Genomic DNA, 26649 nt, shown 5'->3' with positions numbered 1-26649 from the left:
AGAGATACTCTGATCTCAGGGAAGATGATTGTGTCTAGGAGGGATAACTCAGAAGAATTCATTCTAGTACAAAATTACCTACATATTTCAGCTGAGATTAGTGTCCTCGTGAGCAACTTGCTATTTGCATAGTTGACCTGCAGGTTAGACCTGCTCAGACAGTAGCATGTTTGTGCACTTCACATTACCAAAACACTTTCTAGGTTTTACAGTTATTAGTCAGCGTTCACATACTCACTTACCTTTTTCCTCATCTCTGACTGGTTCCAAATTTGTATAAATTTTTACCCAGTTCACTCAATGTGGAGAGCCAATATTCCAAATTGCACGCAACAATTGTTGATTTCACATGCACACAAGCACATGGAGGTCTTCATATACTTGTGAGACTGGAGCACAGCCCCTCTTGTGGTGTTTGTATTAGTTAAACACTATAAATAGTCCTGAATTTATATGCATTTAAAGCTTGCTAAGACAGCTGTTCTTAAGGGTATAATTTCTACTGACACCTTTGGGAGTTTTTAAGTCCAGACAGACTGAAAGATCAGCCTTTAGTTTGCATTTTTTTTTTCTGTGTATCTCACTAACAGCTGAAACTTTGCAAGGACATAAATGTATATGCATAGGTCATTTGGTAAAGCACATAGGGATTAAACCTTGAAAATTTTTCCAAGCTGCATGAAAATAACACCCACAGAATTTTGGTAAGACATTTGCCTTAATTGGAAAGGCTTAAAATAAATGATCATATGATTAAAAAAAGCAAGGATTGCCTGCTATTTGTTGTAACCCCTATTTCTGTAGCGCCCCTGTAGCCAGAGAAGCAGCTGTTCATTGCTGACATTCTCCCTGCCAGGCATTCCAACTCTCTGAGGTAATGGGCTACAAGCATACGGGCCTTCGCTTTAATTCTTTCAGCGTATCCTTCCGCATGGTTAGAGCGAGGGGAACGCCTCCAGGAAAAGAAATTAAATGCACACACACAGAGGCACCCAGGGACGGCCGATTCGAAAATATTTCTGAGAACGCAATTTGCGCTCATGCGGCACAGCGTCACATGAAAGAAGCCGCCTGAAGAGCCGGCTGGCACAGGTTTATTTTGTTGTAGTATTTTCTTCCACCCCCCCAGCTCTTTACCCAGTGGAATGATATCCAGAGCAAGTTTTTTGAGACAGGAAGTGAGGAATGTTTTCACTATGAGTGATCTGAGAAGAAGGTGGGTTAGCCGAGCTAGCAGCTGTTTCGGACGGGAGGAACACAGTAAGTCAGTTCCCGAGGAATACAGATGAGATGGCTCCGGCAGAAGAAGCCTTGGAGCGCTGGGGTTTTTTTTCGGCTACACGTATGTGAAAGGAGACCCGGTGTCTTTGGATCGCGGTGCAAGGTAAGGGGAAAACAGCGGGCACAGTAAACACATAGCGGGCGATCTTCTCTGCTGTGTACTGTAAGGCTGTAGAGTTTCAACCACTTACTTTTTGAAAAGTAAATGGTTGAAATTGGTTGTGGGACTGTGCTTCTGGAGGTGAGCTAAGTCTGAGATATGCACTTACTGCTGCTCTCTCCGAGAGTCCGAGAGTCATGTCAAAGATTAACTGGTAAAACAAAGAGAGGGTGGAGTATTTTGATTACTTTTTTGGCTCCCAAATATCTGTGAAATAAAAATATATGTATTTCAAGAATGTGAAGTAATAGGAACCCTTTTTCACCACGATATACTGCAGTTTTATTTCGATTACTGTCATTTATGCAGGCTATTTAAAAAAAATTGTAAAGTCAAATGGTAATAATTGAGGGGGGAGTAGGAGGTGAAGGTAAAGGAGGAAGATATCACAGTGCTCAGTAATCACACATTAGTCATGGCCATGTTGCTGAAATTCTAATATAGCATTTTTGAAGCTACAGGTTGCTGTTGAAGTATAAAGGTACAAAGTTTGGCCAGTAAAGACATTATTAGCTGTTGCACGAAAATTCCAGGCTTGGTAAATAAAAGCTTGTTATTGTAAAGGTCATCAGTTGGCTTTGTAACTCCTGGCAGTATGTAACCATGAGTTTTTTGCTAAAGTAGCTTAAAACAATGCAGGTAGGTCTGAATTTAAAGTAATGCAGCAGGCAAATTTGAGAGCACCTAGGACTGCAGAATGCACAGCTGCTGAATAAAAGCAGCACAGCTATGTTTGCAAGAACTACACATGGCTAGCAGTAGAAGGTACTGAATGATACCCCATTTGTTTGTTATTCAGCAAACTTGTCTTAGTTCTACAATATTATATGTTAGGAATCTTTTTTTAATTGGTCTTTGGTGACGTGGTCTGGAAGTCAATTACTTGAGTTTTTCTTGTTATAGATGGGTTTCAGAAGTCATGAAGATTATGTCAGGCATACAAAAATGAAATAATTTAGGGTAAATGCTCAGTGGAGCATTCAGTGTAAACAACAGATCATAACCTGGAGAATGTTCCTGGCTGGCACATTGTGCTCTAAACTTCCTTCCTATGTTTGCATTGCTACCTGTTTGCATAGTGAAATAACTGAAAGTCTGAGGCTGCCTCATGTCAGCATTAGATGGTTTGGAAATTTCACTTGTCAGGTTAGCCTCTGGTTAGTGATTTTTGTTTTGGGTTTTTTCCCCAAATACTCTTAGAATACGTTTCTAACCCTTGATATGGACATAGAAGATTGAAAGTCTTTCACACTCAGTGGTACTCCATAAAACCTGAGATTTTCTGCACTTCTGCATTTCTGACTGTAGCTTTCAGAGAGGAGTAAATTGGTTTCTCTCATTGCTGTAGCACCAAAGAAGACACCTAACTGTGCAAAGAATGTATTGGAAAATGGACCTCGAGGACAGGAGCTAAGGTCAGCCAGCTAAAAGTTACTCTGTCAGGAATAAACCCAGTGCAAGATTCTGCTGGCAGTGGACAGGGAACTAAAAGCTTCTGTCTGTAGAGCATTCCCTGCATGCTGTTCAAGCAGGGCTGGATTTGGAGGATCAAAGTGCAGAGGGAGTAATAATGTGAGGATTCCCTCTGTAATCCTAAATTTTTCAGGGAAACCTGTTGCTATCTGTTGTTTCTTCTACAGCTACACCCAAAACCGAATTTGTTGGTGTTTGGGTGGGGTAGTTTTCTCATTCAGCTGAGATTTTAGGTGGTATCTGTTGATGATAATGATAGAATTGCTTCAAGATTATCACAAACGAGGTCATGAAATATGCTTCTGGTCATTCTTTGGAGTAGGGTTGCAAAGATGTCATTGAGAAAAAAACACTGTGCTCTCTCCTTTTTCTCCCCATTGTAGGCCTTTAATATCTTTCCACCTTCCTTTCTTCTTTGCAGTGCTGCTGGCTGGGGAGTAGGGAGTCTGATATGGGGTTTTTAGCCTAAAGAGTTTGTGGTTATGTTGGATAAGTTTCTAGGTGGGTATATGAATGTCCGAGGAGAATGTGGTATCTGTGTGTTTGCAGCTATTCCTTTGAGTTTAAAAGCAGGTGTGCTAGGAAGACTACTTCTTCTTGTTCCTCCATTCCAAAGAAACACATACCCGCACGTTCCTCCTGTCTGGTCATCCTAAGAGTCCTCAGAAATCAAATTGTGCCTTTTAATATACGCTACTAATACATGCCAGCCTGGAAAAACAATAAAAATCAAGAAGCAAAGTAGGCGTTTGTTTTCATTCCCGTTCCGTCGGGGCGGCGCTGCCGCTGGAGGAGCAGGGGCAGAGCTCCTGCCCGCGGCCGGAGGCAGCAGCGCGGCGGGGCCGAGCGGCGCTGCCCGGCCCGGGCGCGGCTCCGGGGGCGCTCCCGCCGCCGCCCCGCACGCCCAGCCCAGGCAGAGCCGCCTCGCCGAGGGAATGGCATCCCTGACCCGGGGCAGCGGCGTGCAACGGGGGCATCGCTAAGGAGCCTTCCAGCCCAGACCTTTCCGTCACTCTGTGACAAATTTCACAGACTGGGCGGCGTGCGCTAAGAAAACACTTGGAAAAGGAGGAAGGCAAAGCATGGAATAGAGTTGACAGGAGAAGAGGCGTGAAGGTGCTTGCAAAAAGCGGGGAGATGGGTGGCTACCTGTAGTCTGGGTAAGAGTATGTTTTTCAAGGAAGAATTAGAAAATAAATGGTCCTCAGAATTTGCATATTCTCTTGGTGAGGCAAAGCATAACCTGAAGCATCATACAGCAGTTTAGCATGAGGAATAATGGTACGACTTGCTGTAATCCATGGAAGATTAAAGGAATTGCACTTTAATTGTCTGGTAAGGTGTGAGTTTTAAGGCCTCCCTTGCCTTTTTTTTTTCCCCTTTATCATTTATGGGGCTTGGTTTTGTGTTTACTCCAACAGCAGATAGTGGCTGAGGCTGCACAACGCTCTGAAAAACAAGCCAGGTTGCTGGATTTGCTCGTAAAGAAAATGTCTTTGTTCAGTATTACAAATACCTTAGGCAACTCAGATTTCATAAACATATTTTATTTAAATACCAATTCAGTTTATAAATACTTATTTTAAGACACTGCAGTCACACATGATTAAGATTCATTATTCACTTGTGAGTTTAAAAAAAAGAAATCAACTTGCCAAAACCCAATGTCATTGTGGAAAAACCTGAAACTCTGGAACTTATTTCATTATTTGAATACATAACAGCCCTGCATTTTGGAAAGGTAGACTGATTATTTAGATTTAGAAAAAAATATACATGTTATGTTTCCCATGTTACCATTCCCTTTTCAGTCAAAGTATTTCTGATTCTTGTACTACTTCTCTTTCATTCCTTACTAGGACTCCAGTGGATGTCTCTTCTCCTTGTCTCTTGGTGGAAAACTTGCTTGGCTTTAATGGATACTGCTGCTGCTGGTTGATCTCTGGAGACTTTACAGCTCCTTACCTTTTGAGAGGAGGTGCCTTCTCACCGCCTCTCAAGGTCTCAGTGGTAGTAGCTCTTTATCACTAACCATCTCTGGGGGAAAAAGAAGATGCCTCTACCTTTTGGGTTAAAATTGAAACGAACTCGACGTTACACAGTATCCAGCAAGAGTTGCTTGGTGGCTCGTATCCAGCTGCTCAACAATGAATTTGTGGAGTTCACACTGTCAGTGGAAAGCACAGGCCAGGAAAGTCTGGAAGCAGTGGCTCAGAGGCTTGAATTGCGGGAGGTAAGTGAGTTGTCAAGTGAAGGCGTAACTTTAGTTTTTGGTGCTCAATGACCTATGTGGTAACTCCTTGCCATGTAGGGTGATCAGCTGATCAGCTACTGGAGCAGCTGTCCTGTGTTCCCCTTGTTTCTTCACCTTCTGGTCTTTATGGGGACTTGGATTGCTCCTAAACAGTTGTTAAAGTTGTTACAGAGTTTAGGGAATGTTCAAGGGGAGGAAATGTGAGAAGTATCAGTGAATAAAAGCTTAGAATGCAGCAAAAAAAAGGGCAACTGTTTTTTAAACATGACATTGATGAAAATTCTACTTGAAAAAACCCACAAAGGAAGAAAATAATTTCTACCTAAGCAACATGATTGAAAACTACAACAAGACTTGAGTCATAAGACAGCTTTTTATTTGTGTGTATTTTTTTTTTCTGATGGATTAGTGCTGTAGAAAGAATCTAAAGCACAAAATGTGATAAGTGTACCAGTTACCAACTGTTTGTCTTGCTTGTTTAAATACCACAAATATATTGGCAGACACTGTCTTGGAGTTCATACACAGTCATATAGATTGAGCGCTGGCCTAATGGCAAGATAGTTTGTGCTAGTTGAATATGTAAATATCTGTTCAACCTGTTTTCCGCCCAAAATCTCCATACTTGGTATTTTGAAGGATATTTTTGGAACTGAAATTTACTCTTCCACACATTTAGTGATTATTTCTACACCTTCTGTGTTGAGTGAATTCCTTCTGAAATGCTAAGCTTTGAAATGTTCATAGAAATCTACTTAGATGACCAACATATGAACCAATGTCATTATTTTATAAAATTTTTGAGCACAGGTGGTTTGAAGGCAGTATTTGAATGCTCTCAGTTCTGGGTGAACTGACATTTCCCCCTAGAGTCTGAAAGGTTTCGTTTAGTTGATTTTGGAGTCATTGAACTACGACAGCATGTGCACTTCTGGTGGGCAGGAGAGAAAACTGGTGATACAAGTCTAGAGTTGCTAATATTGTTCTGAAAAATACCCTTTTGTTCTGTTATGTAGTCTGCCATAGAATGACCTTTTGATTATGGAATTCAAATACAGGATGAAAGCCCTGGACTTAGGTAACCAAAATATGAGTAATTGTGAAAATTTTTAGTAATAAATATTTGCATTTATAACTATAATCTTTTGAAATATTATCTTTTTATTGTCAAGAAATGGCAACTGTTGGTAACTTTGCTCAAATATTGAGCAAATATATTTAGAACTCAGTCCTGCAAACATTTATTACTTTAGAAAGCATGCATTACTGTAGGATTCCTCAGTGGGAAATGTTATAAATAGTCATTTGTTTTCAAAAATGCTTTTTATTCTTTCTGTAGAAGAATAATAAGAAATGAAATAGACGTGAAGCCATAAGAGTTTGTTTATTATGGTTGTTTTCAATTGCAATATGCATTCTTGTAGAGTCTCCAAGTGTTTTTTTAGTGTACAGTTATTTTGGAAAATGCAGCTCTTTGCAAGGGTATGTCTTCTTTTTTAAATCTTTCTCCTTGTAACAAAAGGAGAATCTAGCTATGCTTGTAGCCTTAGTGTTTACTTAGAACACATCAGATATCGTATATTTAGAATTCAATTATTGTTGGGTGAATGGAGTTTGTCAATTTTATCTGTCTACTTTCAGATGTAACTTCTTAGTCACAGAAAGTATGGAAGTTTTGCTGTTTGCAAAATGCAAAGGCTTTGTCTTCCTGAATGATGACTACTAGCTTCTATTGAACCAGTCACAGAGTGCTGGAAATGCAGTTTTTTCAGCTATTCTTCATTTTCTTGTTCTTTGGAAGCACTCCTAAATATATTTTTAAAAACAAACACACACACACACACACACACACAAAAAAAAAGATAGCAAGAGATGCAATTCCCTCAATTAAGGATCATATATCAGAATAAGGGAGTTGACAGTACACTATTGAACTCTGAGCAGATTCCTTCAGTCATGCATTCTTGCATGGATTATTTTGGCAGGAAAATGTTTTGCAATAAAAAGGAATGGAAAATAGGGATATAAATTACTTTCCAGAGCTTGCATTCAAAAAAAGTTGTTCTGCCTTTAAATAGTCAGATTTGCCAAGCAGATACTGGATCACTCCTGATGGCTTGCTTAGTAGAAAGTTTTCAGAAAGAAAAATGTGTTCAGCACTTTCCTTAAACCTGCAAAAACAACTTTAGTCTTTGATGCAGTAAAATACAAAGTATTTCTGTAAGAAGTTGCCTATTTTTAGTTCACTGAGCAGCCTTAAAGTATGAAGTTGAATTCTAAGTGTTCAACATGAAAGTATGACTGTTTATTTAAATACTGAGACTGGGGACCATTCTCACATCCAAGGTATCAGTTTCAGATTACTGTATATGGCCTCCACAGCTAGGACAAGCAGTTCCAAAGCATCTTCAAAACAGTTTACTGCATGTGGCATTAGGGGAATCTCTACCATTTTTTACACATTGAGTGGTAACATTTGTAAATACCTCTTTCTCTCTGGTGTAGTTTGGAATTACTGAATTTGGACAGTTGAACTGAACTATTTTTAATGGTGTGCCATCTTTTAAGATATTTGTTTTAACAGATCATTATGTAAATGAGTAACCTTCAAATTATGCATTGCATGGCTAAACACTGTTTTTCTTTTCATTTTCCAATTAGTACTTCTCAATTTCCAAGTTGTGTACTAGTATGGACACATAGTTAGCATTTAGGAAGATTTACATATGTTGACAATTTTATTTTTTTTACGTAATGGTAAACTTTATAGAAAAGTGAAATGAATTCATTAAACTGAGTATCTTCTGGTATTCCTAGAATGTGACTCATCAGGCATGAGTATGTAATCCAGCTCTCTTAAACTGAGGAACTGGGGAAAGAAGCCAAAGGGAATAGTGAACATAAGTTACTTACCTTTGTAGAACAGTCTGTCTTCTATCCCCTGGGAGAACTATAACCAAACATGATTTATGCAAAAAGGTGGTACAGAAAACCATTCTGGAATCACAAGTTTTGAAAAACTGCTGAGTTCTCTACTGGTTAACTACCTTAAAAAGTATGTACAACAGTGCTAATCTTGCATCTAAGGCATGAATATGCAAATGAAATCCTTGAAAATATAGAGATTTTTAAAACATTGTAATATAGCTACAATGTACATTAGTACATTAGCTAGGTTTGGCAGGAGATGTTATAACTGGTGTCTTTCTCTTGTTAATTTTTTGTTATTGTTGTTGTTTTGTAAACAGCACAGCACTTCTAAACCAGAGAGAAGGGGCAAATTCTGATACTGTGTACAAGCAGAGTCTGACTTAACTGCAGATATGTGGTAGAGTGCAAAAATAAGAACCAATGGCAGGGAACTTCTGTGGAGTGTATGTGTTGTGCATATGGAAGTTCCTGTGTTTGTTTTGGATATGCAGAGGAAAAGGAACCAAGGTTATCTGGATCCTGAATAACTTCAAAGTTCTGAAACAGTGCTTCGGAAATGCTTGAACTATGCTGTAAAACTTTGCTCTGAATTCTAAAACATCAGTTCTCTTTTGGAGAAAACACAAAAAGATACCTTTAATTCATTGTGGTGGTTTCTTAAATGTGTTTTGCATATGAAAAGAGTGCCTTTAAAATCAGACCAAGTGCAACCATAAATATTTTTATGTCTGTATGTATCAGTAACCATATTGACTGACAAATGAGAGTTGGGCCACGCCATGACAGAGGGATCATGAACACAATTATGTTTATGTCTTGTATCAAAGTCTGACAACATTTTAGATGATGCTTGTAGAAATAGGAGGAGAAGCAGTGCTTGTAGTTGAACTTCTGTGATTGCCTCTCTCAACCAAATTTTCCTGATAATTAGGAAAGGAGAAATTGACATGGGGGAATGCATATAAGAATGCCATTCTTCCATGTGTAATCTGATTAGTTTAAAAGATGCTGCTTTATTGAAAAGCAAATTTGAATCATCTAAAATAAAGACTAATTATAAGAGTGTGATAATTGTAATTTAGGAACCAAGATAAACTGAAGGACAGAGCAGTTAGGCAAAAATCAGTAGCTGCCTCAGTTCAATTATTGTTCTTCCTTCCTCTGACTAAAAGAACATATACATTCTGGTAAAGGGTTTGCAGTCAGTCATATACTGAGCAGCACAAAATGAAGGTTTTACCATGAAAACAATAGTGGCAATTAGGAAGCCCTGCCCCTGATTTCTTTAGCATTTTTATAAAGTTAAGTCAGAATTTGAATATGCCACTTAATTGCATTTTGTTTACCATCATGTCAGTGGATTGCTGTACAGTTTTATACCAATTTTGACAGAAGAGGTTTTCTTTCTTCTGAAGCAAAGGCATTAGGTTATTGTTTAGTATTTTTAGACTTTGAAATTTTTCCCTTTCGTAAAGCAATCAGAACTTAAGCCTCTGGTGAATGGGAACATGATACTTCTAATATTACTGATGTGTAAGGTGAAGTCAAAAGCAGTTATGTGAGTTCATCCTTCTCAGAGCCTTGAACAGTGGTGGGAAAAAGTAACATGATTTTTTCAAAAAAGTATATTTATGCATTTCTGAGTCATGTTGATAACTGACCTATCTCTGCCAGAGGTTAAAATATAACTTGGACATAATATTTTCTGTGCAATATGAAGGTATGGCTCTTTAGCTTGTAAATTAGTCAGCTTACCTTTGTCAAATGTCCTGATGAGTAGAATCTTCCTTGCTTGTTAGAAGATTGTTTATTCAAGATAGTTGAAGGATATGAAACATAGTGTATTGTGATTTGTACAGTGTTTCATTAGAATAAATTAGAATGCATCAGATTACCTTGCAACATATTGATTTGCTTGTTTATTTCTTATCCCTTCTGTTTTGCTTTAAACTATAGTTGGTAATTAATTTGTTTAAATAGCATTTGTGAAATCCATATTAGAGTAGTTAGGGGAAAATAATTGTGTGAATGTTGGGAAAAAAACATTTCCATTATGAAAGAACTAAGATTTAAGAATAAATTGTCTCTTTGTTCATACAACTATTCTGCTAAATATTCCCTCCTGCAGCTACAGTTGAAGATCTTGTCAGTGCTGGAACAACAAAAAAAGTGTAGACAAAAGTACCTACACTAAATAGCTTCAATATGGGGGAAAGGGAGGGATTTTTGTCAGTGATCCTCCTATTTCTGCAAGAAGAATTGGTCATGGTGGTAAATAGAGAAGTGCTACTTTCTGCTTGGTGGCTGCTACATGATGGGAGTCACAGAGGTTTTTTTCTCCACCTCTTCCAGGAAATCTTGGATATTGTACACTGGCCAGTCCAGGCTGCTCCAAGTCCTTTCTCAGGTAGAGATTGGGATGTTTTGTGGAGGAGGTTGTCTGTTGTGATAAGAATGGAGTTTCTGGAGAATTTTTGAGGCCCGTTGTCTCCTTCTGTATCTCTTAACAGTGAGCGTAGGGAAAAACTTTTATTTGGTATCTGCCAGTTGTGCTTAGTACAAGATTATTGACCCAGTCCTCCTGCATGTGGTTTATTTCAACTGTGCTGTCCTGATAGCAGGAGCTGTTCTGTATCCAAGCATATAATAAAGCTAGATGTGGTGGAGCCCTTGGGCTAACTGGGATTTTATGAGTTTGACTGCAGTGCTTATCCTTCAATAAGAAAAGGTGTTTTCAGCATTCTGATCCGGGAAGTCTTACAGTTTGTAAAAGAGGTAAAGCCAGTGTAAAAGAGGAAAAGCCTGGAAATATATTTTGACTGCATTTGTCTACTATTGTTTTATCTTTTCTGATTTTTTTCCTCAGATCTTAGGATGGGAATTCCTCAGGTACCCTTGAGGCAGGTAGCCAAATGCATTAATTAGAAGGCACTGTATTAACCAGTCTCTTGGTAATCTATGACATATTTTGTAAGATTTATAGCACAGGATATGGACATAACCTGGAAAATATATTATTAAATATGTAAGGTTGAAGTAAATTTTGAACACTGCTATGCCTCAGGGGACCTCCAAGGATTGCGTGGTCCTACCTGTGCTCAGGAGGATCAGCTGCTTCAGGGGTTGCCTGGGTTTACCACCCAGGTGCCTCCAAGGATAGAGATTTGACACCTCTTTGGGCTATCTGTTCCAGTGTTTGGCTAGTCTTGTTGTGAAATTTTTTTCCTGATCTATTGGAATTTCCCACTGTGCACTTTGTCCCCAGTGCTTCTCATACTTGCCATGATTACTTCCAAGGAGACTCTGGCTCTACTTCTCTGTTGTGTCCTGCTCTTAGGCAGCTTAAGTCCACAGTAAGATTTTACTTTGTCTCTTCTAAGGCTGATCAGCCCCACTTCTCTGACTTTCACTGTACATCATGCCAGAGGATCTAGTGTCATCACCTGCAGTAATGGAGTTTTGTGGCACTCAAACCTGCAGAAACTCCTCTGCTTAGCTTGGGAATTCTGGGTGACCTCAGTGATGAAGTCACTCCCTCCAGCTTGTGGGCTGGGAATACTGTGTGGGGCTTTTGGTACTTTTGTGTTCTTGATAGCTCTTGAAATTTTATGCAAAAATATTTACTGTCTCTGGTGTCAGAAAGCAAGTTAGGTAGAAATTAACTGTGCAGAAATTATATGTTCCTTTTATTTCTGTTTGATTTTCTTCAGAGGGGTTGGGTCATGAATAAGTCACTAAAATAAACAAACCTCAAAGTAGTGTTAATCTTAACAGCTTAACATATTTTAAGAATTATGTCATGGCATTCTTTTTAGCACTGGATGTTGTCCTGAGCTGCTAATAATAAAATGTTTTAGCAATGAATAAAAGTGGGTTCTATTTTAATCAGTGCGAATATTCCAGGGTGCATAAGCTCCTCTGAAAACTCACAGGATCAAATTCTGCCCTTGAAGTGAAATGAAAGGTTTGCATAGAAGTTAGAAGACCAACTTTGGTCTGTAGTATTTTGCATGGCTTAACGATATGCTGGATTCCAGAGGATATTTTAAAATGTGGAACATTTTTCTTAGTCTGTTATGCCAGTAACTGCTCAGTTGTGTGTAGGCAAGAAAAAGTGGTTAGTGTGTCCAAGAAATAGATCTACTCAAGTCATCATCATGCCTTAAAAAATAGTCTATACATTCAGTTTGAATTCAGGGTGTAGAACCAGGAGTATTTTTACATCAGAGAGTTTGTAACAGTGGCAATGTTTGTGGTCTCTTCTCCTCACCTTTGTTATACATTTGTGCTTCTGTGAGGTTTAAGTACACCAAGGCTGCAAGTGAGTTTATTCAAACAATTGCTGTACTTGTTTTTGGGTGTATTTTCAGTTGGTTTACAAATGTGTTTGTGTGATATCATCTATACAAGTCTTTCAGCTGTAGCTCTTACCCTTTGCTTTCAGTCTCTGCCATGGCCATTGCCCTTGCCCAGAACGTTGTGGTTCCACATTTTAGTGCTCAGTCCGAGGCTGATGTGGTTGTCCTGTCAGAGAATTGGGCTGGGTCAGAGCAGAATGTCAGCATCCTGGCCTAACTTTGGCTCCTGTGACTGGATGCATGCTGTTAACAGTCTTGGGATGAAAGAGAAACACACCTTTTTACACACATTCCTTTCCTTACTCAGTCTGCAGGAAGGATTAAGGAGGAGTCAGTCATTCAGTACATTCTATCCTTTTTAGCATGTGATATTGCAGTGAACATGATGTTTCTTTTGTAATGGTGTTTCTGTGGTTCTAGTGTTGGGGTTTTTTCCCTAGCATCTTATGGAATTGAAGATACTGTCTTCATAATATCCCTGTGGGGTGGTGGTGGTCATCTATTGATTGGGGGATTGAAGAATAGAAATAAAATGTCGTTTCAGGTATCAGCAAACTTTGTGTGCTTGGACTGGGAAATAACAAATGTGTTGTTTATATTATTTATATTCAGAGCCATATTTCTTTTAGTAGGAGTAGGCATTCATGTGTGACAGGAAATCTAAGGGAAGTGGGGAAAGCAAATGGAAAATGACGTGGGACAGCAGTAGGGCAAAGCAAGGCTCCTCTGGGGACCTGGTAGGAGGCTCCCAGGGGATGCTGAAGGACAAAAGAGCACAGGACAGCTTCCCAGCAAAAGCTGAGCTCATTAAAGCATATGCATGGCTCACTGCATGAGCAGGAAAAGGAGCAGATAGAGCAGAGCAGGAAGATATCTTGCCTGAGTGGGCCACTCCTGACCAAGCCAAAACACAACACAGAGTGTGCACTGTAACAGACCACCTAGAGAGGCTGAGGGATGGCACCCCTGGAAGGTCAAAATCCCACTGGACAGCATCTTGAGCGACACAAACTCATTTTTATTAGATCCTCTCCCAGAAGGAGTCTGGATCAGAGTATTTTTCTCTTGCTCCACAGTATGGTTCTAAATCCATACTGCAGAGTCACCCCAAAAAAATTTAATTTCTCCACTATGTTTATATTGACTAAAATCTGATCCCACAATACTTATTTAGCTCAGTTCTGGACCAGCAAACAGATATGGACTGGAAAATATTCATATCATTATCATAGCAAAACTAGATATCATAATTATGATATCATCATAAAACTATCATAATTAGAAGTGTTTTAACCAAAGGAGAGAGATAAATGTTAAGAATTACCAATTAGATCTGTAGGTATTTACATGAAAATTCTCCAAGTCCTTCCTACATAAATTTTAATGTATTTAGAAATTGTAGAACTGCCAACACCTTTAATCCAATATTTTTCCTTACATATTTTCAGACATTTTTAAGTTACACAAAATAAAGTTTTTAAGGATGGAGTTTTATAAAGCAGAGGGAATATTTATCATGATTTCTCTAAATCAATAATTTCCGTCAACTAGTCATGGAAAAATTGTCTCCCTAGTAAAAAAAGTATTTACTGTTGTTTTCTCAAAAGCTCTAGCATTTTGATATTGTGGAGGACAGATTTGAAATTCATTGGGGAGCTACAGCTTTTAGTAGAAGAAGGCCACTTCAGTACATTCCTGCAAAAACTCGCCCATATACACATTTGAAAATTTTTATACACACATCTTAGTTTCCAGTCTAAACAGGATGATGAGTCCACTCATGGGGTTCCAGATTTTCTTTACAGCTCTGACAGGCTGACTGTGTGTGCAACAACCACAGCATGGGTGTCCTGTGCTCTTTTGTCCTTCAGCATCCCCTGGGAGCCTCCTACCAGGTCCCCAGAGGAGCCTTGCTTTGCCCTACTGCTGTCCCATGCCATTTTCCATTTGCCTTCCCCACTTCCCTTAGATTTCCTGTCACACATGAATGTCTACTGCTAGCATCTGTGAATGGCCACAACAGAGTTATGAGTTATGAACTGTTTCCAAATAAAGAGTAGTTCTGGTGCTGTTTTAGGTGGGGGACCTTATGTACCTGGGTTGGTTATCTGGAGGTAATGTCTGCTTTTTATGGTAAATGTCTCTGCAGTTCCCTGACGTTTTCAATAATCCATAGCCTTACTCAGTGCTTTAAAACATTTATTTCTAAGTAGCAAGACTTTCATCCAGTATATTTTATCTAATATCATAATATTAACTTTTTTTCATCATTAAACACCTCTTTTTCAGATTACATATTTCAGTCTCTGGTATTATAATAAGCAGAATCAGCGCAGATGGGTAGATTTGGACAAGCCTCTGAAAAAGCAGCTGGACAAATATGCCATGGAGCCAACTGTGTATTTTGGAGTAGTGTTCTATGTGCCTACTGTTTCTCAGCTTCAGCAGGAGATTACCAGGTAAACCTCATAGTATAAACTTCTATGTGTTTTATAAATTTGCTCTCAACATTCTGAAATGTATAGTTTATTTAAGAGTTGTCTGCTTTCCACTCCCCTACCTTTATAGAAATGAAAACTATTTTAGATAGAATTTATGTTCAAACTGTATGCTAATTTATCTTTGGAATAATTAAAGTATGTGATAAACTAAGCAAGCAACTATTTTTTTTTTTTTGTGATCTTAGGAATCTGCTCAAACCTGTTTTAAGTAAAAGGCTTACCTGCATGGTCAGACTTTTAATTTAGTCCCTTCATTGACTTTTGAATTTGTTTTGAATTTGCTCGACTTTTTAATTTGTTTGTTGTTTTTGTTTTTTGTTTTGAAGATCCATATGTTGCTTTCATGGACATCTATCCTGCCCAAAGCACTTGCAGATTTTATTAAGCTATGCTTTCTTTGTTTTGCTTTCAGTACTTTCTGTTCTTTTCCTACAGTACATTGGCACTACAGGCTACTTTGGCTTCTGATTCTTTCTTTTTTTTTTTTTTTTTTTGGGTGTATCACTGAGCCATAAATATGGATATTAGTTCTGGTGTTATGTGTATGTTTCTTCTGTGAAACCGGGGAACATCACATAATTGCTGCTGACTGCAGAGGGAAAAGTAAAATTGAGCATAAATACCTGTTATTCCTATGGGCCTGTACATTGGCTTCTAATAGCTTAATGTGTATAGTTCTGATTTAATGATTATTTTTAATTGGCAATTGGGTACAAAACCCCATAGCTGGATTATAGACACGTATTGTTTTATCAAAAATACGTGCTTGTATTAACTAAATCATTTAAGCTAAAAACCTTTAAGTTGGCCCTGTTTTGAATGGGGAGTTGAAGCAGATGATCGCTCAGAGGTCCTTTTCATCTTAATTTATTCTGTGGTTACATGAAACTGTCTCTGTTCCTAAAATACCTTTCCTGCTAATTGTGATGAGAAAGCTTTTCAGGGTCACCAGGTGCAGACCTCTTGGTGCAGACACTGGTGCTGTTGTTACTGCTCAATGCTTGACAGCTTTCGTTTTTGGGTTTATGTGTAATTGCTGATTTATTTTTTTTTTAACTCCAAAGTTTTGTGCTATTTCTTGGTAATTTTAGGGGCTCAAAAATCTCTGGTTCAGATTCTGTGTTGTTGTACATTACAGTGAGATCGAGGTGTTGCATTGGGAAGCTAAATTGCCTGAAAAACCTTAAATAGTCTTCTCTGGCATTTATTTAAAGAATATGGTGTTTATACTGGAGCTTTAACAAAAATCTGGCAGTGTGCTACCTGGTAGAAAGCAGGAATTTATGTGCCAGTCTTATGTTTGTGTCCTAGAGCATGGTACTTACTTTGATAGTAAGTGTCTGGGTTAGTCTCGGAAATCTATGGATTTTTTCATGCCTGTTTGATATAAATGAGATTGAACATGTTCAAGCAAATTTTATGTTTAATGTACACCAGGAAATGTTATAGCTAAAAAGAGATGTGCTCTGTTAAGGTAGTATTAAAATTCTTTATCTACAAATTTACTTTTAATAGCAGTTGTATGGAAAGAGCTTACCTTCTGCTTCTTGACTTGGAAGACGCATTCCCCAAATGCCTTGGGCTTTTTCTTTTCCATTTTTTGAAGGTCACAGTTTAGTACCAGCTGTTGTTGTGTGTGTTGTATAGGAATGTTATTTACTGCCAGATGATATACTGGGTTTTTGTAGTAGGTTGCCCAAGAGTTTAAACAATATTTTTAAATTATCCATGTATTATAACAGGGCAGTAACAGTGATGGAAGAGAGCTGTCCATTAACATGAGTAAAATTTATGTGGAGTTTACCTGACCTTTCTAATCACTGAATGGATTACAGCACGTACTTCCATGTTCTCACTATTAATAACCTTACTTCACCAGAGTTAACATACAATATGAGGAAGAACTTTTTAAAACTAGACTTACAGAAGACAAATGTCCTCTGTGGCCAAGTTGGTATAGATGTACTGGCAATTTTGACGTGTTTGGGGCTCCAGATAAAATGTCCTGTGAGTGGCAGAAAGAGGCAGAAGAATTCAGGCACATAGTGGCTCAGACTGTGGACAAACAGTACGGGTAGTAGTGGCTGCATGTATGAGAGATGATGCAGGAAAAACATAGATTAAAAGAAAAAAAGGGTGCCTTGAAAGTGAGAACAAAATGTACTCAGAAGTTGTAATGCAGATGAAAATCCCTACTGGGATTGAGGGAATGTACATTGTTAGATCTATTGGAAGAGAATGCAGCAACCTAGCAGCAGTTTACTGAATGTTTTAAAGAGACAATAACAAAAATTTTAAGGAAGGAAGAGGAAAAAAAAGAGAAGAGGGTTTGGTAGTAGATAGAAATTGTAGAGGTTCTTTAAGATCACTGATTCTAGAATGATATGTGAAGGTTAAGGGAGGCAGGACTTTTAAAAGGCCTTGAAGTAGTGGGTCCAAATGATAAGGAAGACTACCCTCTACTCTAACTGGGGAATGCAGAGAGGAATTGGAAATGCAGGCATAGTCTTCTACTTTCTCTTAAAAATTAAGAAGCCCATGTTAGCTTTTTCTTTTTTTTTTTTTTCCCTGTAGGTATCAGTATTACTTGCAATTAAAGAAAGATATCTTGGAGGGCAACATTCCTTGCACACTGGAACAAGCAATACATCTGGCTGGTTTGGCTGTTCAGGGTAAGTAAGAACTAGTACCAACTAGCTAATGTTGCATTAGAAGCTTTAGGGATATATTTTCTATTGCCTGTTTTCTTATGTCACTCAAGAGATTAATTTCATTAAGTTATGAAAGGGGTTTGCTCCTTAGGACTTTGCCATATGGGCTGAGGAGAGCAGCAGTTGGATCAGTGGCCCTGAACTTGCTTCTCTGCAGTCCTCAGAGGTGTACCTGGGCATCTAACATGTAGTTTCAGGAGCTGGATTTGAATTAGGCATTGGAGTTCATTTGGGGGAAAAGGCTTCAGTTGTCTGCCTACACCAACAGACCCTTCCTCTGTTTCTGTTAACGAAGACTCTTTGTTCTGACATATCTTCATAAATAAGCAACTTTGAATGTACTTGTATTTCTACTTTTTATCCAAAATTTCCTATCACATAAGAATATTTCAAGTTAGTGTGCAAGACTGTTAGCAGTTCTTGTGTTCAAATCACTCTGAAAACACATTTCTATGATTCCTGTGTGAAAAGGAGCTTCATTTTTCCTAGCTTGGGTCAGATGGGATGGAGTCTACACTAGTCCTGAGGCTGTCTGCACTGATCATGTTTTGTGTTCCCTGCTTGTCTGATGCTAAATCTCTCAAAAGTTTGTAATGGCCAACAGCTGTGTTTAGTGTGTTTGTATACTGTTATTTGTATATCATTCACAGTGAATGCCACTTCAGTACATCTAACAGCAATTGTAAAACTGCCAAAATTGAACAGGACTTAAAATCACTGGCAGTATATACAACATATACACAAAGATATTTTTTAAAATTTATTTAGTTATATACATTGGTTGTATCACAATAAAGATGGTGATTATGTTTTCTTGAAAATGTGGTTACCAGTGGAGTAGGATAAATGGTTTTAATACCTTGTTTATATAACAGTGAATCTGTTTAATCCAAGCCAGGTTCTAATGGCCTTCAACTGAAAAAATCTTGCTGTGTTATTTGTATGTATTTGGACAGTGTAAAGCAGTCTCTCTGCTCAGTGAGTTGTTTATAGAAATCTTTCAATATAACCATCTTTCCAGATGGAAAATATTAATCCTTTTAGCTTTCACCTTCATTTCTTACTCTTGTATAAGAGATGAAGTGTATATGTTGATAACACAGTGAAAAAAACCTCAAAAAAAGCACAGGTTCTAAATTGATATGCTCCAATGACTGAAGTAGCTTATACCAGGTAGGTCAGTAATGTTAGCTGGTGAATGAGGAGAAGCAGTGCTTGCTGTTTCAAGAATGATCTGTATTTTAAATCAGTACAATAGGTTAATTCTAAACACTGCCTAGTGTGTCAGAGGTGCTCCCTTTTCATAGCAATAACTTCTATATGAAGTGTTTTATCATTTCTTATTCCACAAGGAGTGTTATCAATCATTCTGAACAAAGTAAAAAGATGGGAGTTTTTGACCTTTTCTCTTTATAAACATGATTGGTTGGTTTGTTCTGTTGTTTTGCTTTATGATTGTAGTTCAGTAGGATGGCAGTTTGCTACTTGGAGATCCTGCTGCAATTAATTGGGTTTTGAATAATTTTGTTAAAAGTGTTTGAATTCAAGATTTTTTTTTTATTTTTTAGCGGACTTTGGAGACTATGATCAGTATGAATCTCAGGAGTTTCTACAAAGATTTGCTTTGTTTCCAGTGGTAAGTACTTTCTTTAAAATGGTGCATTTAAATTACTAAATTGACAAATTTAAATCCTTCTTAAAATTGGTAAATGCAGATAATTTTTAGGAAACCTCCATGATCCATTTTTCTTACTGCTCCCTAGGCTGTCAAATTTAAGTAAAGGTTTTCTTTGAGATTGGAGTGAGATATGACATCTTATATTACACAGAAACAAAGATGTAGTAAGATCTTCTCAATTTTATTTTATATTTTACTGAAAAGAAGGTTGAGGTACAAATGGGAGAGTGAGTAAAACCACTTCAAAACAGTGTTTATGCTTTTGGGGTTTATTTGTGCATATTACAGCATCTAAGCTCCAAGGCTAGAATCAAGGGTTGATTTGCACGTCTAAAGAAACTATAACCATTTGATTTTGTAGATTTTTTTTGCATTTCATTCCACAAATGCTATTTTACCTTAAGGGTTGGCTACAAGAAGAAAAAATATTGGAAGAAGCAACACAGAAAGTTGCCTTGCTACACCAGAAGTACAGGTAACATGTCTAAAGCTCTTCAATGCTTAATTTCAGTCTTCAGTAGCTTCTGTAGCTCAGAAAGTTGGGAATCTTGAAATGCAGTTGGACTAATTTCACTTCCCATTTAAATGAGTTTTTTCTCTGATACATCTGTATTAAAGTTACAAGAGGTTTTGCTGAATGAAAATGAAAAACATAACAGAATATTTAGTAAAATAAATTAGAGGATTCAGCTTGAAAAGAATACGGGACACAATTAAATAGTGTGACTTCACCTGTATCATATTTCTGACTCTTGTTCATGTGAAATTCTGACCCCAGTAAGGATGTTTCTTGATAAACAACATTGGGAGGTATTAAAGGCAGGAGAAATGCAGAGACAGTGACTGTGCCAGAATGCTTATGATCTTAGGTAGAAGGGGGCTAAGGTGCCATAGTCCAGGACAAAAGAAAGTTGTGTTCTCTGTATCAGTTCATTAGTGAAAAATGTTTGTGACTGTGTGAGTAATACTGAATATTTCTCCCTGTATTCTTTTAAAACAATGGTTTGAAAATTGTAGTTGCACTTATGTTTAAAATGTGCTTGTAACAATATTGCATGGTTCAGGTTCAGCAAAGAAAACTTAATCTTCATGATGTTAGGAAAAAGTGAAGAAGTTGGGAGATTTATGATTGAAAGAGTATTGAGAGACATAACAATGAGCATTACAGGATTTTTCAGGTAGAAATTTCTTTTATGAGGTAACTGAGGTATGTGGGGGGGTAGGTAAACACAAGCTTTTAAGCCCTCTGGTACTGCTGCAAATCTGTGAGAAAGCTGTCTTTGTCAGTTGGTCTAATTATAAAGAATTCTACCTTTACCTACAGGTCTTTTCCTCATGCTTTCAAAGTATTACAGTAAAATAGTCAGCATTTAGAAGATGAAGCTGTCTTTTCTGAAATGTAAAGTGCCAGACTTCTTATTTCCCCTACAGCAATATAGAAGACATTCATGTCTTGAAAATGTGTGCCTCTGGTAAAGTGAGGAAACATGGAGACAGTGCTGGATTTGATCAAGAGTATGATAATTGTCTGCCATTAGTAGAGATGGTAATATTAACTAGTAGTCTTTGTTGCCATTTACCCCTAAAGATGCCAGAGAGAAAGAAGTTATTAGAATTGAAGCGTTGATTCTGAGGCTGAGCCAAATGCATCAGCTGTTGGTACAGATAGAAACAGCACGATCTGATGGTTGCCTGGGTGTCCTGGGGATGCTTCTCAAGCTTTGACAGTGTCCTTCAGAGTAAAACAAAGATGATTTTTTCTTAGTGGCAGTATTAGCTGATTATTGGTTTATTTGTAGAGGCCTTACTCCTCCTGATGCAGAAATGTTATATATGCAAGAAGTGGAAAGAATGGAGGGCTATGGTGAAGAGACCTATCCTGCCAAGGTAAATGATGTTTTGATCTTTGTCTAATTGCCCTTTTCTCCCTGTTTAGAGTGCTTACTTCCTGCCAAAAGTAAATAAAACCCAAACCCCAAATCACCCGTTATTTTCTGCTCCAGAATTAATAAAAGCAGTTGTTTCTTAGGTAACTTAGCTTTTGAAGACTTTTTTCTCTACTTGCATAATTTTTTGCAACTTTTTACAGGACAGTCAAGGAAGTGACATATTCATTGGAGCATGTCTTGATGGTATCTTTGTGAAACACAAAAATGGTCGTCCTCCTGTTGTGTTTAGGTTAGTATTGTTCTTTCATAAATATCGTAGTGAACTTCACATTTTAAGTCTGTTTCTCACAAGCATCAATGACTCTTAGATATTATGTGTATTGATGCATTTGATAAACCTGAACATAGTCTCATAGTCATCATGCTACAGTGAATACTGAAGCCAGTGAGAATTTTTCCATGAAGTAACTTCTAAATGAATCTCTTTAAGACAGATTAATTCTAAGACATAAATATTTAATATACAGTTGCATTGCAAAATATTTATTGAATCAAAAAGGAGAAATTCTCTGCACATAGGGCATCTTAAATTCTGAGATTGTCACATCAATTCATATACAAATATTCACTTGTGAAATTGTCCAGAAGTTCTTTTCATATATTATATGTGGAGAGTTTCACAATAATGTTTTATTATTTTGGACTCATACATTGTTTTAGTTTATTATTGAATGTTCTTATAAATTGTAGACAGAGCTCTGACTTACCTAAACACTTAAAATTCAGTCTTCACAAGAAATGGATTCCCACTGACTCTAAGATTTGTTGCTTGGGCATCTTTGGGCAGAATTCAGAATAAATTGAAAAAAAAAATTGAGATTTTTTATAAAATGAGTCTTGACAATTTAGTTTTTATTAAAGCAAGAAAGGGTTTATTCTTAGTGAACTTTAATCTTCTAGGATTGAATTTTTGACTGAATATGAACAGAAATATTGAAATCCTATGGTCCAGCAGTTACTGAAACTTCACTGCTGGTGATTTTCTGCGATTAGAGAAAGTAGGCAGCTTTGCTTCTTTCTGTCACTAGTTTTGTTTAGCAGGATTTAGAAATTCACTACTGCTAAATGTCCTTCAGAAAAATTTCTATCTCAGCTGTGATAGGAGAGCTGATGCTGAGCTCTTTTTAATTGTCTGCTCTGCTTTCCTACAGCACTGAACAACAATTGTACTTACCAAATGCACAGGGAGAGGAATAAAGCTTTGTACATGCATTTCACATAAATTCTCAAGGAATTGTGTATGCAGTGTCTGTAAACATAGGAAAATAGTTGCACATTGGAAGCATCAGAAAGTATTTATTTTCCAATTTCAGGATCTACTTTTCTGCTCTTTTGCTTGTTAGTTGCATGACTATGGGCAATTCCATCATGGGTAGCAATATCATGTTATTTGGGTGGCAATAAAGCACAGACAAAGGACCCATTAGTATGATTTACAAAGACTGGATTATGCTTGAGATTGGTTCAGGTAATTTCATCGTTGTGCCCACAAAGGCTTATGAACCAAGGCCTTAAATTTGAGGGATTTTTGTTCTACATCAGAATGGAGACATTAATGTTTCTCTACCTCATATATACATGAGGCAATAGCTATGGAAAATGCTAACAGACACCTCTGTGTAATGAAAGTGGGAGTCATGTAAACACTTTTAGAGACAGCCCGATATGCAGGTCATGCTTTTTCCATGTGTTTGTGTACTGCAGAATATTCTTTTAATAAATCTGTGATACAGGCTTTATGTACACTAACATAATACTAATGGTTCAAGCTAAATTTGCATTTAAAAAGAAGAAGAATAAATATATTTTATGCAATCTAAATTTTTTTCTTCTGTCAATGTATAAGAGTTCTAGAAAATATGCATAATAATGCCTTAAAGGCTTTGTTTAGTATAGGTTTAATTTTTTTTTCCCCTGGAATGTAGGGTTTGCTTTCAAGCAGATTGGACATTATAATTTACTGATGACTAAATTTGTCTAAATTTGATTTTTTTTTGCAATAATTGGAAGAATTTCAAATGGAAGACAAGTAATAATCTTACTGTACACACTACATCTTACCAAGAGTTAGTCACATACATGTTTTCTTTTCAGCAGCCATTAATGGTATGGAAGTGATGGTCTACAACTTGTTCAGATAGATTAATGAACTTTTTCACAGAATCATAAAATAGTATTTAAGAAAATCATAGACTTTTAGGATATACTGTCTTGAGAGGGACCCATCAGGACCATGGAGTCCAACTCGTGGCCCTGCACAGGACACCCCAGGAATCACTCTGTTTTCCTAGAGCATTGCCCAAATGCTTCTTGAACTCTGTCAGGCTGCTGCTGTGTCCACTGCCCTGGGGAGCCTGTTCAGTGCCCAACCACCCTCTGGGTGAAACACTTTTTCCTGATATCCAGCTTAAACCTCCCCTGACTCAGCTTCAGGGCATTCCCTCAGTCCAGTCACTGGTCCAAGGATGGAAGAGATCAGTGTCTGCCCCTCCTCGTCCCCTCATGAGGATGTTCTTTATCCACATTCTTGATGGTGGTTCTGGTTTGCAGTTGCATTTTTTGAGGTTTGAAAATCAGAGCTTGTCCAGTCATATCCTGTCCCTTTTGTCTGCAGGTGGCATGATATTGCCAACATGTCCCACAATAAATCCTTTTTCGCATTAGAACTGGCAAACAAAGAAGAGACAATTCAGTTCCAAACTGTGAGTACATTTTTATTTTTTTCACTAAGTCATCAGTAAAAAAAAATAAAAATTAAGACTGGTAATTTAACTCAAAGGTTAAAACCTACTATCTATATATTTAGCAGCTTTGAGCTGTATGAGTGAGTCAAATGTAATACAACTGTCTTTGGCCAGCTTTCCATGGGAAGGCATTAAAAATTGGGCCTTTTATGTTGAGTACATTGAAGTGTCTGGTTACGTGGTCATAAAAATTTTCATCCATTCCAGTAAAATTTCTAACATGCTTTTTTGACTTGAGTCAGTGGCAATTAAAGATAAATATAGCCTTAGAGCTTTGCTGATGTGGGCCATGGCATTCCTTGCAGAATTCATTTTATTCAGCATCTACCAGTTGCTTTTGTCAAAAGGCAGCTGTTGGCAATCCTATGTCAATCTTAACTGTAATTGTGTTAGTGTTACAGCTGATAAGTGTCTGGAGCAAAAGGCTTCTACTTTCAAATTTCATAAGTCTAAGAAAATTGTTAGACTAGAGTGTATATTTGGGTCTGCAAAGTAGAGTTTTAGGGAAAATCTGGTGACATTAATAAAGTTACATTAAAATTAAGTTGGCCAATGGTAATTTAATCTTAAAAATTTCAGTGGCTTTTCTGAAAGCAACTGAAGGGTATGAATGTTTGACTTAATGCAAATATTGGGTTTTGTTTTTTTGGCAGGAAGATATGGAAACAGCAAAATATGTGTGGAGGATGTGTGTGGCTAGACACAAATTTTACAGACTAAATAAATGCAGCCTGTAAGTAGAATACATGAGCAGAACTCTTGGTGCCCTTGCAGCTTCCATTGGGAAGTGAAATCTCCCACTCCCTCTGTAAAGTCTTTACTGTCCTTTTTAGACTACTTGGGTTAATTTTCTTAATATTTTTTGAGAAAATAGTTACCACCAGTTTTTGAAATACATCCTGATTTATAACAGAAGACAATATTAAGTGCTGAAATCTTACATGAGTAATAATGTTTGGCCTTTGCTTCTGGATCACAGTGCTGTGAGAGACTTCAGTTGCTTTGGTGTCTAATATTGCTATGGCTTGTGAGCTGCTAGAGCAGCAGGGTTTTGGGCTGTGTTTGGGTGAACTGCCCTGAAAGGACACTAGAGGCTTTAAAAGGGCGGGCAGTGTATGTGAAGCACTCCTGAAATGTGCTGGATTGACAGCTAAGAGGTATGTGGTTCTTTAGATATCCATGGAATCTGTATAGCTCAAGTAGCACCAGTGCAAAGCAAATTTAATACAATTCATCAAATCAAATTTAAATGGGCTGGCCTCCAACTTGTAAATCAATGGCTGGAATTTGAGCTACTTTACGGGAGCAGCTTTCCTTCAGTTAAGTTTCTTCAGTCAAATAGTCGAGAATTAGACACAGTGAAAAGTCTATCATTGGAAAAGCATGGTTCCCATGTGTTTCACTCCTCTTCATACATGGGAAGATAGATGTTTGACATCTGCTGAGGCCAGTGGAAAGATAATCAAGTATAATGCTAATTTATTTGAGAAGTAACATAAATTTGAAATAGAGTAAACCTCATACCTCAAAGCTTGTAAACTTGTCTGTCTTTTGAGAGTGATAAGAAGCATTGCTAGAAATAGTATGTTCATGGGACTTGTGCATTTCTATCTAAATAACATCAGATCTGTAGTTCTATATTAAATGTCTGTCTCTAGGATTACTTATTGTAACCACAATGTGGTTTTATGTCAGGTTAAGTCCTCAAAAAAACTTTTCTGGTTATTTCTTCTCTTAAGATTTCTTGTCATCTGGTCCTTAGCTGAAAACTGTCTTTTGCATGCCTGTATCAGCTTCAGGGTTTTTTTTTCTAAATCTGTACATACCTTGTCTTTAGAGACTCCTTGGACTCTCCACCTGAGGAGGGCTCTCAGAAATCTTCCCTCATTCTTTCCCTTCCACGCTTTCCAATCCTTTCTCGTCCTTCACTTCCCAAAGGGTGAGCTTAAAAAGATCTTTCTCACTAAAAAATACCTGTTCCTGCATTTGAATCGTGCTGTATTTTGACCTGTCTTGCTATGAGATGCAGAGCACAGGGTGGAGGGAAAAGGAACTTAAGACTTCTGAACTTTATGTCCTGGAGCCAATCCAACAAATTATGAAAATTAATTCCATTAGGTTTAATGTTAGAACATACAAATGCTAATGCATTATGGTAATGATATACAGATGCTGTAACATCTGTAATGTTACAGTCCCCAAACAGTTTTGTGTCTGACTTTTAGAACAGGCAACTTGTAGAACAGATTAACTGAGATATTTTTGATCTTGGGTTTTTGATTTTGCTTTCTGATGGTGGCTAATACACAGAGCTCTTTCCTATTGAGGCTTGTGTGGAAGACCAACACATCCCTGGCTCCCAGAAATGTGATTTAAGAGTGATTTTTAATTGAATTTGGGAATGCTTTCTGATTTTTGAATAGGTCTTGCTATTGTTAAGAATAATTTCTTATCATTAAATTCCTTCTGTAGACAAACTCAGCCAGTTACAGTGAATCCTGTTAGAAGGCGATCTTCATCCAGGATGTCCATGGTGAGGAAAGCAAATAGATTTATGTTTGCATTTTTATGGACTTCAGTTGACTTTGTATCAAATATTACTTCCCTTC

At 37.6% G+C, this 26649-nt stretch overlaps 1 protein-coding gene across 2 annotated transcripts in view; it reads left to right on the top strand.

Annotated features, from left to right (window-relative positions):
- The first annotated feature begins 987 nt into the window (after positions 1–987).
- PTPN21 (protein tyrosine phosphatase non-receptor type 21) overlaps positions 988–26649 on the top strand; it is a 44055-nt gene continuing 18393 nt past the window's right edge. The window contains exons 1-12 of one of the 2 annotated variants that reach the window (XM_036384344.2): positions 988–1384; positions 4774–5147; positions 14747–14916; positions 17533–17630; positions 19238–19305; positions 19752–19822; positions 21147–21234; positions 21437–21525; positions 23911–23998; positions 24694–24773; positions 25878–25979; positions 26513–26573. In XM_036384344.2, coding sequence (XP_036240237.1) covers positions 4968–5147; positions 14747–14916; positions 17533–17630; positions 19238–19305; positions 19752–19822; positions 21147–21234; positions 21437–21525; positions 23911–23998; positions 24694–24773; positions 25878–25979; positions 26513–26573 — 1095 coding nt within the window. In that variant the 5' untranslated portion in view covers positions 988–1384; positions 4774–4967. The remainder of the gene's footprint in view (positions 1385–4773; positions 5148–14746; positions 14917–17532; positions 17631–19237; positions 19306–19751; positions 19823–21146; positions 21235–21436; positions 21526–23910; positions 23999–24693; positions 24774–25877; positions 25980–26512; positions 26574–26649) is intronic. The other variant, XM_036384345.2, reaches the window with a different exon arrangement.

Source organism: Molothrus ater, chromosome 6, assembly GCF_012460135.2.
Source record: "Molothrus ater isolate BHLD 08-10-18 breed brown headed cowbird chromosome 6, BPBGC_Mater_1.1, whole genome shotgun sequence".
Classification (NCBI taxonomy): Eukaryota; Metazoa; Chordata; class Aves; order Passeriformes; family Icteridae; genus Molothrus; species Molothrus ater.
Note: the sequence above shows the minus strand (reverse complement) of the source record. Positions and strands in the feature narration are given on the sequence as shown.